The sequence below is a fragment of the Epinephelus fuscoguttatus genome, linkage group LG11 (genome assembly GCF_011397635.1).
Source record: "Epinephelus fuscoguttatus linkage group LG11, E.fuscoguttatus.final_Chr_v1".
NCBI classification, from domain to species: Eukaryota; Metazoa; Chordata; class Actinopteri; order Perciformes; family Serranidae; genus Epinephelus; species Epinephelus fuscoguttatus.
The window spans coordinates 42,138,124-42,150,269 of record NC_064762.1 but is presented as its reverse complement, the minus strand read 5'-3'; the positions used below and the strand labels follow the sequence as shown (position 1 = coordinate 42,150,269).

At 40.9% G+C, this 12,146-nt stretch overlaps 1 protein-coding gene across 1 annotated transcript in view; it reads left to right on the top strand.

The window, feature by feature from the left end:
- The first annotated feature begins 386 nt into the window (after window positions 1-386).
- meis2b (Meis homeobox 2b) overlaps window positions 387-12,146 on the top strand; it is a 56,477-nt gene continuing 44,717 nt past the window's right edge. Inside the window, exons 1-6 of the mRNA XM_049590703.1 lie at window positions 387-696; window positions 1,031-1,263; window positions 1,767-1,908; window positions 2,128-2,178; window positions 2,382-2,432; window positions 2,532-2,678. Of these exons, the coding sequence (XP_049446660.1) occupies window positions 685-696; window positions 1,031-1,263; window positions 1,767-1,908; window positions 2,128-2,178; window positions 2,382-2,432; window positions 2,532-2,678 (636 nt within the window). The 5' untranslated portion in view covers window positions 387-684. The remainder of the gene's footprint in view (window positions 697-1,030; window positions 1,264-1,766; window positions 1,909-2,127; window positions 2,179-2,381; window positions 2,433-2,531; window positions 2,679-12,146) is intronic.

Genomic DNA, 12,146 nt, shown 5'->3' with positions numbered 1-12,146 from the left:
AATGGAAGCAAAAACAAGTATTGTCAAAATTTTTTGTTATTTTCAGTGTCTGAAAATTTGCTCGTCATACACACACACACACACACACACACACACACACACACACACACACATATATATATATATATATATATATATATATATATATATTATTTTGAAAGTAATGACCGGAAGGCAGCGTTTAAAAGCACTGTAACTTGTCATATACGCACGGGCTGGTTGCCCCCGCCCTGCTCCTCCATGTTCCGTCATCAGCGTGTCCTGCACATCACAGAGCGTGTAGCCTATAAACTGCGGACAGTGAGCGTGTCGCACAGAGACATGGGCACGAGGACAGAGTGAGTGCTGAGGACTGAACCGCGGACCGTCAGCGCATTCTTATGAAAGGACTGATCCTCGGAACTAACATCAAACACTCACAAGTGACAGATTATCACTAATCTTCCCGCTGAAGAACCGCAGCAAAGCAGTTTGCCAATTACCTGTGCGCCTTTCGGCACTCGTGGTAACGTGAGGACAGATGCTGTGTCTGATCACTTCGCTTTGATTTCAGTCTTAATTGATTTGCTCCATGCCATACAGCAGGACAGGATTATAGTTCCCTCTTGGATTTCAAAGTCGTCGATTTATACCTACTCATCAACATCAAACTTTTCTTTACACATCTGGAAATTGCGCACGGAGATGGCGCAAAGGGTAAATCTAATTTGACCGATTATTGTTGAATTTTGGTTATTAAAACTGATTGCACAAAGTTGTTTTTATATACATGCATACATACAAGATATGATGTGAATTTCTACCCCCCTAAAAAAGCTAATTAAGCAAGTGGTTATACAACTCCAATCACAGGCTGGAGAAATGCCCCAGTCTTGACAAGATACCAAGTGTAAGGCCTATGTAGTCCTTTTGAAAACAATCAACACATTAGGAGAATACAAGTGTCCCAGGTTTTCCTCTCATTAACCCCCTCCTCCTCTACCTGTCCTGTCGTCGCATGCCCTAATGTCATCTTCAACTTTCACCTCAGTACGATGAGCTGGCTCATTACGGAGGCGCGATGGACGGAGTCGGAGTCCCCACCTCCATGTACGGAGACCCGCACGCCCCCCGGCCCCTGCCCCAGGTCCACCACCTGAACCACGGGCCACCACCGCACCCGACCCAGCACTACGGAGCCCACGCGCCGCACAACATCATGCCCAGCAGCATGGGCAGCGCCGTCAACGACGCACTAAAGAGAGACAAGGACCAAATCTACGGGTGTGGAGATGATACTACTACTAATAATAATAATAATAATAACGTGTAGATTTTTATTGTGAGGCGATATAAATATGTATTCATTAAATGTATTTGGTTATTATTTAATTTGCACTAAGGTTCATAATATTTATTTAAGCAGACATTTTGTTGTGTTTGACCTTATAATAATATTCCGCTCATGAGAGTCATTACAGTCTTTCGATTAATTTAAAATCGTATAATTTTGTTTGGTTTCTTGAAACAAGAGGAAAGAGGCCTTTCCTCAAAGAGCACTGAAACTTGATAAAATGTGCGAGCAGGTTGTTTGCTTTGGAAACAGATGAAATCATCTCACTGCAGCGCTGAATTTGTTCCCTTAAATTAAGAAGGAATAACTCAATATTTATCTTCTTTTGTTAAACGGGGCTGATGCGAAATGTTATCGGCCGCGCGGCTTTTATCGTTCATGTACAGGCCTAACAAGGTGGAATGATCCGAGCCTGTGTTTGCCTGTGTTGCAGCCACCCCTTATTCCCGCTGCTGGCTCTGGTGTTCGAGAAGTGCGAGCTGGCGACTTGCACGCCCAGAGAGCCCGGGGTGGCGGGAGGAGACGTCTGCTCCTCCGACTCTTTCAATGAAGACATAGCCGTATTTGCAAAGCAGGTAGGAGAGCACACAGTTGAATATACTGCAAAGAGACATTTTAGATAAAGATTCAAGAAAATAACCCTCAGCCAAATGCCGTTCTGCAGTAGTTTGACGTCCAGCTTTTTACTTTTTGAGATCGAATTAAATAAAGCCTAATTATAATTTAATTCAATGAGTCCCCTCTTCATTTTAACATTTTAAAATGGACTGGTTTCATTTTCATTCCCTCTTTAGATCCGTGCAGAGAAACCATTATTTTCTTCCAACCCAGAGCTGGATAACTTGGTGGGCACTTCTTTCTTTCTTGTTTCATATTTTTGTAATAAAACTAAAATAATGTTTCTATTATGTTGGTGATTATCAAATACGCACTGTCGAAATTATCACAGTGGCACCCTGTGCGTCTCTAAAATCATGGCGTGTTCTATTATCATGCATTTTTAGGGTGATTTGAAAAGTGAAATGTATATTATTTATTTATTTATTAGATGATTCAGGCGATTCAAGTCCTACGATTTCATCTGCTGGAATTAGAGAAGGTGAGCTGTATGTAGCCTAACTGATTTTAACACAACAATTTGTTTCTCTGGTGCTCAGTTAAATCTCAGAGAATGTAATTGCAAGTCTGGATTCCACAGGTCCATGAGCTGTGTGATAACTTCTGCCACCGGTACATTAGCTGCCTCAAAGGAAAAATGCCCATCGACCTGGTCATAGAGGAGCGAGACGTCTGCAAGTCGGACTTCGACGACCTCTCCGGATCATCCACCAACCTTGCAGATCATGTGAGTTAGCCTGCCTGCTCTCATACATAGCTCCATGTGTCAGATGAAGAATAGCAGAGGCTGGACGAGATCATCACAAGAATTCTTTTCTTTGTATTTGATCTTTAAAAAGTTACCACACAAGCAGCTAATAGCTGCTGTACTGTATGCTGTAGACCAGGTCACCACAGGTTGGGGCCCACCCAAGAGTAGAATAATTCTGATGAATTATGTTTTGATCATGCTAATTTTTTGCTGACTTTTTCAAATGTTATAAAATCAATTATTGGTGACATTTTCAGGCCTCTAAGAACAATTATGATAAAAAAAAAAAAAATCTGAGGGAAAAAAACCCTAGTTTGGTGGAATTTCTCACAACTTATTCTAACTTATGTTGCAATGTGAGCATCACTGGAGACTGATGGGTTTCTCAACAGGAGCTTTTCCTTTTGCCTGTCATTTCAAGATATTTTCGTATCCAGTCGTGCACAGAGTGAACATGACAGGATGTTTAGAGTTCCTGCAGCCTTTTCACTGAACGTCATGAAGCTCTTCTAATGGGATGGAGGTTGTTGGCTGGCTTTGGTGACTTTTTGGTGGGCTGCTGTTGTCTGCTGTTGGTCAGAGGTTTGCTCCATGGAGAAGAATCACAATATGGACAGAGATTTGTTGTTGAAATCATATTTTGTCTGTAAATGATACTTTCAGTTAGACAGGAAAGAAGTCAGCCATGATGATGATGATGATGATGATGATGATGATCTTCAGAGCACAAAGTGCAGCTACAAGTTCTGTGTTTGGGATGACCCAGGGCCCCAGTGTGAGAGGGGCCCTTGGACAACCTGGAATGAAAAGTTTGGTTTTGTTTGCAATTTTTTTTTCAAAGTAATTAGTGCTATAACTAAATAAAAACTGGCTGAATAAATCGGTTAAAAGGCTGAACTTGGTATAAAAAAAGAGGAAGCTCTCTGAGCCCCCTCTCACCCCTTAAAAGTGCAGGATGGTTTATCATGCCCAGCATTAGGATTTGTCTATAAATGCAGCTTAACCTTAGTGAGCGACTGCGTATTCTGCTGGAGCACAAACACTGTCATGTCTTTCCAGAGACAGGGAAATCAAGGATCCAAAAAAGAAAAGAAAAAAAGGAGAGGGACAGACAAAAAATGACTTTGTGAAAAAATTTAAAAGGTGCGTGAGAGAGAGATGGATCAAGAGAGGAAGGGCGGGGGGCTGCTTATGCATAGGGCCAAGAATTTGGTGATGCTATGCTGTGTTTTTGAAAATAAATCATTATTTCTGTTTAGTTCATTTCAAGGCTCCCTCCAGTCTCTTGAAAATGTAATACAGAATGAGCCTTAAGCAAATGTGTGTGGCAACTCATGGGGTCATGGGAAATTTGGAGTTGCAACCTTGATGGCATATGATGGGATCAGCTGCCAGAAAAGGCTGAGAAACCCTGACTGAAATGCTGTTTCATTGTTATTTTTACCACACAACAATTACATTCTTTAATATTTCCACTAGAAACTTTTCAAATATTCAATTCAATTCAGTTCAATTTTATTTGTAAAGCCCAATATCACAAATCACAATTTGCCTCACAGGGCTTTAGAGCAAACGACATCCCTCTGTCCTTATGACCCTCGCAGCGGATAAGGAAAAACTCCCCAAAAAAACCCCTTTAACAGGGAAAAAAAACGGTAGAAACCTCAGGAAGAGCAACTGAGGAGGGATCCCTCTTCCAGGACGGACAGACGTGCAATAGATGCCGTACAGAACAGATCAGCATAACAAATTAACAGTAATCCACATGACACAATGAGACAGAGAAAGAGAGAGAGAGAGAGAGAGAGAGAGAGATGCAGGTAATGACAGTAGCTTACAACAACATTATTGAAAGTAATAATATTATAGTTATATTTCTGGCTACTGTGGTACAATATGTTGAAAGTATATATTAATATCTGGCAGTATACATGTGTGACAATAGTCATATGTGTATAATAACAGTAGAAGTATGACTAATGACTAATGATGGCAGCAGCAGCAGGAGGCATCTGGCAGGACCACGACAGCAGCACAACCACACACGTCACGCTGTCCAGGCACCGCTGCGATATGAGTTAATCTGAGAGACAGTGGAGCACAAAGGCTCCGGAGAAGAAGCCGATTTAGTGACATCCAGAATGGCCGAGTTAGCAAGATGCAGTAATAGAATACGAGAGAGAGAGAGAGAGAGAGAGAGAGAAGGAGAGAAGGTGCCCGGTGTATTATAGGGGGGTCCTCCGGCAGACTAGGCCTAAGTCAGCCTAACTAGGGGCTGGTACAGGGCAAGCCTGAGCCAGCCCTAACTATAAGCTTTATCAAAGAGGAAAGTCTTAAGTCTAGTCTTAAATGTGAAGACGGTGTCTGCCTCCCGGACTGTAACAGGAAGATGATTCCACAGGAGAGGAGCCTGATAGCTGAAGGCTCTGGCTCCTGATCTACTTTTGGAGACTTTAGGGACCACGAGTAACCCTGCGTTCTCAGAGCGCAGTGTTCTGGTGGGATAATATGGCACTATGAGCTCTCTAAGATATGACGGAGCTTGACCATTTAGAGCTTTATAAGTTAACAGTAGGATTTTAAATTCAATTCTGGATTTTACAGGGAGCCAGTGCAGAGAAGCTAAAACAGGAGAAATATGATCTTGTTTCTTAGTTCCTGTTAGTACACGTGCTGCTGCATTCTGAATTAGCTGGAGAGTTTTAAGGACTTACTAGAGCTACCTGATAATAGAGAGTTACAGTAATCCAGCCTTGAGGTAACAAAAGCGTGGACCAATTTTTCTGCATCTTTTCGGGTCAGGATAGGCCTAATTTTCGCAATATTACGCAGATGAAAGAACAATAACTTCAGTTTTGTCTGAATAAGTCAGGAAATTGGTGCTCATCCAGGTTTTTATGTCTTTAAGGCAGTTATGGAGTTTAGTTAATTGATTACTTTCTTCTGGCTTCATCGATAAATACAACTGTGAATCATCTGCATAACAATGGAAATTTATAGAGTGATTTCTAATGATGTTACCTAAAGGAAGCATATATAGAGTAAATAGGACTGGTCCGAGCACAGAACCTTGCGGAACTCCAAAACAAACTTACGTAAGGACGATTCATTATGAACGTGAACAAACTGAAAACGATCAGATAAATAAGATTTAAACCAGCTCAGTGCAGAACCTTTTAGGCCAATTAAGTGATCCAGTCTCTGCAGTAGAATTTGATGGTCAATTGTGTCAAATGCACACTAAGATCTAATAAAACAAGTACAGAGACAAGTCCTTTGTCTGAAGCAATCAGAAGGTCATTTGTAATTTTAACTAGTGCTGTCTCAGTGCTATGATGCACTCTAAATCCTGACTGAAATTCCTCAAATAGATTATTATCATGGAGAAAATCACACAGCTGGTCTGCGACTACTTTCTCAAGGATCTTTGACATAAAGGGAAGATTAGATATTGGTCTATAGTTGGCTAACACCTCTGGATCCAGGGTGGGCTTTTTTAGTAGAGGTTTAATTACAGCTATCTTAAAAGACTGTGGTACATAGCCTGTTAATAAGGATATATTGATCATATCTAATATATGAGTGTTAACTAAAGGTAAGACCTCCTTAAGTAGCCTAGTTGGGATGGGGTCTAAGAGACACGTTGATGATTTAGATGAAGAAATCAATGCGGTCAATTCTTGAAGAGAAATTGGGGAGAAGCAATCTAAATATATATTAGGTTTTACAGCTTTGTTTGAGGTTAGATAGGTACTATCTGGGGACAGGAGGTCATGAATTTTGCCTCTAATAGTTCGAATTTTGTCATTAAAAAAGCTCATAAAATCATTACTGCTAAGGGCTAAAGGAATACAAGGCTCAATAGAGCTCTGACTCTCAGTCAGCCTGACTACAGTGCTGAAAAGAAACCTGGGGTTGTTCTTATTGTCTTCTATTAATGCTGAGTAATAGTTTGCTCTGTCATTGCAGAGGCCCCTCTTATAAGTTTTGAGACTGTCTGTCCAGATTAAACGAGATTCTTCCAGTTTGGTTAATCGCCAATTCCTTTCAAATTTTCGCGATATTTGTTTTAACTTACGGGTTTGAGAGTTATACCAAGGAGCGAACTTTCTTTGCTTTTTTAACTTCTTTTTAAGAGGAGCTACAGAGTCAAGTGTTGTTCGCAGCGAGCCTACAGCGCTATCGATAAAATGATCAAAGTCGGTACAGGAAACCTCTGTTACTGAGAGACTTGGTATTGAATTTAATGACGGAGTAATCTTTTCCTTAAATTTTGCGACAGCACTATCTGATAAACATCTAGTATAGTAACTGTTGCTGAGTGGCGTGTTATCGAGTAAAAAGAAATCAAAAGTAATCAGATAATGATCCGATAGCGAGGGATTCTGTGGAAAGACTTTTAGATTATCAATTTCAATTCCATACGTGAGAACTAGATCGAAGGTATGGTTAAAACAGTGAGTGGGTTCATGTACACCCTGACTGAAGCCAATGGAGTCTAATAATGAGATAAACGCGGTAGCCAGGGAGTCATTATCAACGTCGACATGAATGTTAAAATCGCCTACAATAATAACTTTATCTGATTTAAGAACTAAACTGGATAAAAACTCTGAGAATTCAGATACAAATTCAGAATACGGGCCAGGAGCACAGTACACTATAACAAATAAAAGTGGCTGCGAGGTTTTCCAGGTCGGATGTAAAAGACTAAGAACGAGGCTTTCAAATGAATTATAATCTAGTTTAGGTTTAGGGCTGATTAACAGGCTAGAGTTAAAAATGGCTGCAACTCCCCCTCCTCGGCTGCTGACTCGAGGAATGTGGGTATTATTATGACTGGGAGGAGTGGACTCATTTAGACTAACATATTCATCTGGACACAGCCAGGTTTCAGTGAGACTGAGTAAATCAATATGATTATCTGATATTAATTCGTTAACTAACACTGCTTTAGACGATAGAGACCTGATATTTAACAGTCCACATTTAATTCTCCTGCTTTGTCTTTCTGTCACAGAAGAGGTTTTAATTTTTATGAGGTTGTTATGCACAACTCCTCTTTGTTTAATTTTAGATTTAAATAATTTAGGTGGTTGGGGGACAGACACCGTTTGTATAAAACTATGAAAACTATGGCTGGGTAACTGAACTAGAAGCTCAGAGAGGTGTATAGGACTGCGACTCTGAGTCCTGGTCTCAAATCTGGGTTGTCAGGGATTTAAATTACTAATAAAGTTTGCCAGGTTCCTAGAAATGAGAGCAGCTCCATCCAAAGTGAGATGAATGCCGTCTCTCCTAATAAGACCAGGTTTTCCCCAGAAAGTTTGCCAATTATTAACGAAACCCACATCGTTTGCTGGACACCACGTGGACAGCCAGCGATTAAATGATGACATGCGGCTAAACATGTCATCACTGGTCAGATTTGGGAGGGGTCCAGAGAAAACTACGGAGTCCGACATCGTTTTGGCATATTCACACACCGAGGCAATATTAATTTTAGTGACCTCCGATTGGCGTAACCGGGTGTCATTGACGCCGACGTGAATAACAGTCTTACTGAATCTACGTTTAGCTTTAGCCAGCAGTTTTAAATTAGATTCAATGTCGCCCGCTCTGGCCCCAGGGATAGATTTAACTATGGTCGCTGGTGTTGCTAACTTCACGTTTCTCAGAATAGAGCTGCCAATAACCAGAATTTTATCCTAGGCGGGTGTGTCACTGAGTGGGGAAAAGCGGTTGGAAACGTGAACAGGCTGGTGGTGAGCCGTGGGCTTCGGCTTAGAGCTGTGCTTCTGGCGAACCGTAACCCAACCTCCTGGCTGAACGGGAGTTACTGGAGGACAGTTAGCAGAGGCTAAGGCTATGCTATGTGGCTCCGCACCGGCTACAGGGGGCTGGCTAACTACCGCAGCTACTGAATGGTTTTCCATGGTGCGGAGCCGCGCTTCTAATTCACCAAGCCTCGCCTCCAACGCAGCAAATAAGCTACACTTGTTACAGTTACCACTGTTGCTAAAGGAGGCAGAGGCATAACTGAACTTTTGGCACACCGAGCAAGAAAGAGCAGAGGGAGAAGCCATCGCTAACTTTAAAGCTAATGTAGCTACCAAGGCTAGTAACGTGCAAACAACAGCTAAGAGATTAGCGAGAAAGTCGTAGAAAGGAGGAGAGCTACAAGTGCTTAAACAGAACTAGTGTGGGTTAAGACTTGAAGTAGACGTTAAAGCAACGTTAAAGCAACTGAAGTGAGAAAACAGGCTACTAGAATTCACCAGAACAGTACAGAGACGCTGCCACAGAAACACCGGAAATGACACAACTCGCTTACTGCAATACGTCAGCACGTCAGGCACCAGTGACCACTACCACAATTTCAAACATAAATTCTGTAAATATAAAATTCTGGCACAAATTATTGCCTGCAGCTTCAGTGAAAAGTGACTTTATGAACATTATTTTTGCTCTTGAGAATATGCTTCCTTCACACAGTGTGTGTGTGTGTGTGTGTGTGTGTGTGTGTAAGGCCACCAGTTGATTTGACAGGACACTTCCCTGCTGTTATGCTTTTCTTCTACAGTTGCTGCATAATGGATGTGTTTCTCTCCTCTGGGTACAGAGACATGCAGAGTGGTGTAATGTATATGCATGTTAACCACTGAGTGTACCACGATCTGTTCAGCATTCACATGTGTATGAGTGTGCAGGTATGCTTATGAGTAAAACATCATTTGAGTCTACATTTGCTTACTTGGCCTGGTTGTGTTTGTTCACTCAACTGACACTGTGAAGGCTCATACTGATGGTTTGGACTGAAGCTCCTTACTGCTGAGCTTTTCTTCCCTGCTAAAGATCCTAAATACATTTTGAATTCATTAATTTTCTTATCCTGTTCGGGGTTGCGGAGGGCCTGGAGCCTGTGTCAGCTGACATTGGGCAAGAGGTGAGGTACACCCTGGACAGGTCGCCAGACTATCACAGGGCTTACTCATAGAGACAGATAACCTTTCACACTCACATTCACACGTGGGCAATTTTAGAGCCATCAATTAACCTAACCTGCATGTCTTTGAACTGTGGGAGGAAGCTGGAGTGCCTGGAGAAAACCCATGCTGACACGATGAGAACATGCAGACTCCACACAGAAGGGCTCCCCCATCCCAAGGTTCAAACCCCACACCCAGGGTTCAATCCATGAATCCATGGGTCTTGCTGTGGGGCGACAATACCAACCACTCCACCAAATTTTGTATATTGAGCCCTCACATTTTATTTTCTCAAAGCATGTGGAAATCTGGCCGTATGATTGTATTTCATCAAGATCCAATTTTAATTACCTTTTAAAATAATTTTATTTTAATGTAATTTTCTACTAGAAAATTGACATTCATTGCCTGTAGGGATCATGCATTTGGTTGTTTGTGAGTACATGCATCAGTCTGCCTGCAGTCTGTCTCTCTGTCTGCAGCTAATTTCACAAACTTCTGGACCAGCCTAACAATTTGTGTGCACATGTATGACTTCATGCTCTAGCATCTCTCGTGGTTGTGGTCATTCATGATAGTTGAAAAACTGTTTACTGACTGTATAATACCTTCATTGACTGCTGGCTCCCCACTTCTCTTAAATGAGTCAGATGTTCTCCAGGCTAAAGACAACAGGACTTACTGTCTGTTGCCAGCCACATTTTGGCCTTAGCCATCGAAAACTGAGATCTATAGAAACATTTGGTCTTGTTTTAAACCGGAGCATCTGTAGATAAATTTCATACCTTATATGTTACGATCCACTAAAGTTAAGCACAATATAAGTAAGTCAGCCTTTTTTGTTATCTTAACCAGCATATTGACTATAAGGGAGTTAGGAGAGACAATTCCACCACCGCAGCTGTGTTGCAGTCCAGCAGCGGCACAGCGTCATACCACACCGGTGGCACTTGACAAGCAGATATAGTAACTCGTGGGGTGAATGCATCGACTTTGTAAAAGAATATACTAATAATAGTGTCATTTTTGGAAAAAGTAGTTTTGTCACCTTCTACCTATGCCAATCCTCAATGCCTATGTGCAGTTTCACATAGATTGGCTATGTCAGTGAGTAGAAAAACATGGAACAGACACACCCACAGACAGAGTTTTCGTCATTATATAGTAAGATAGACCATCATGTGACATATCCATTTCATGAATGCTTTATTGACACCCCTCATACTGGTTCAGAAAAATCACTGAAAAATCTCCACTATCATCATTGGGCAATACCCAAACAATGCATTTTATTGGAGAGTAGGGGGCAGAGAATTGACATGTAACACACATTGGTGGTTTGAATGAAATCAATCAAATCACTTTACATGGGCACATAGGCTCTTAGACAAATCTTTTTAACCCTAAAATCAACCCAAAAACCCAAAGCCAGTTAAGCAGAATTTACTTCCATATTTTGCCTGTTTCTTAATTCATAAACTCTTGCTTTGGCTCATTTCTTTTTTTTAAAGTCTCATCATTTCTTTTCTTAAGTCTCAACATGTCAGTGCAATTGTCACAACTATGTCATGGTGCATCACAATCTGTTGTGTCTGCAAAAGGTAGTAACACACCAAAATGCCACCAAAATGAAAAGTTGTTGTGTAACCCTGCTGAGCCATACTGGTCAACCATGGAAATGTTCCTTATGCACAAATCTCTGTTTTGGGCATGCACATTTGTATTTATAGTAAGTGTATTTGTGTAGCAATGTATTACATGTACTGTAAGTAAAAAAAGAAAAACAACATCTTTGAGCTTTTATTTAAAATGGTATGCAGTGAACAGCCACAAACCCAGCTGGCACCCAGCTGTTCATTAAACAGTCCCTTGAGGCTGACTCCAAAAAAAGAAAATTTCACGTAGTGTGGATGTTAATATTGTGGCAATTAGCAGGCGCTGGTTGTTGTTCTCCAACCTTATGGCTAGATGTCGTTATTCTACATCAAGGTGACGTCTGCATGAGACATTTGAAAGACACTGGATTTTGGTAATTTAAAAAATGCAACTTAAAACCAACAAAATATCAATGTCATCCCTTCATAGGTATTCTATATCAATATGACATTTGCATAGCCATCTTGATAATGAATTTTGGTCAGCTGATGTCACAACCTAAATTCAACTATAATATCTAGTGACAGAAAAACAAAACAAACAAACAAACAAACAAACAAACAAACAAACAAACGATTGATTTTGACTCGTAGTTTATTACTGTCACCTGGCAGGTAATTTGCCAGTTTGTTCCATGTCATAGATAAGGAATGTACATATACGTCTGACAGATTTTGATAAATAGATGGATTAAGCAATGAAAGAATGTTTATGATCATTTCTCTGAGAATCAGCTCATCAGTTTTGAGCAGCTGGCCATGTGTAATTAGTTATTGTGCAAATTGTAGACAATTTCAAT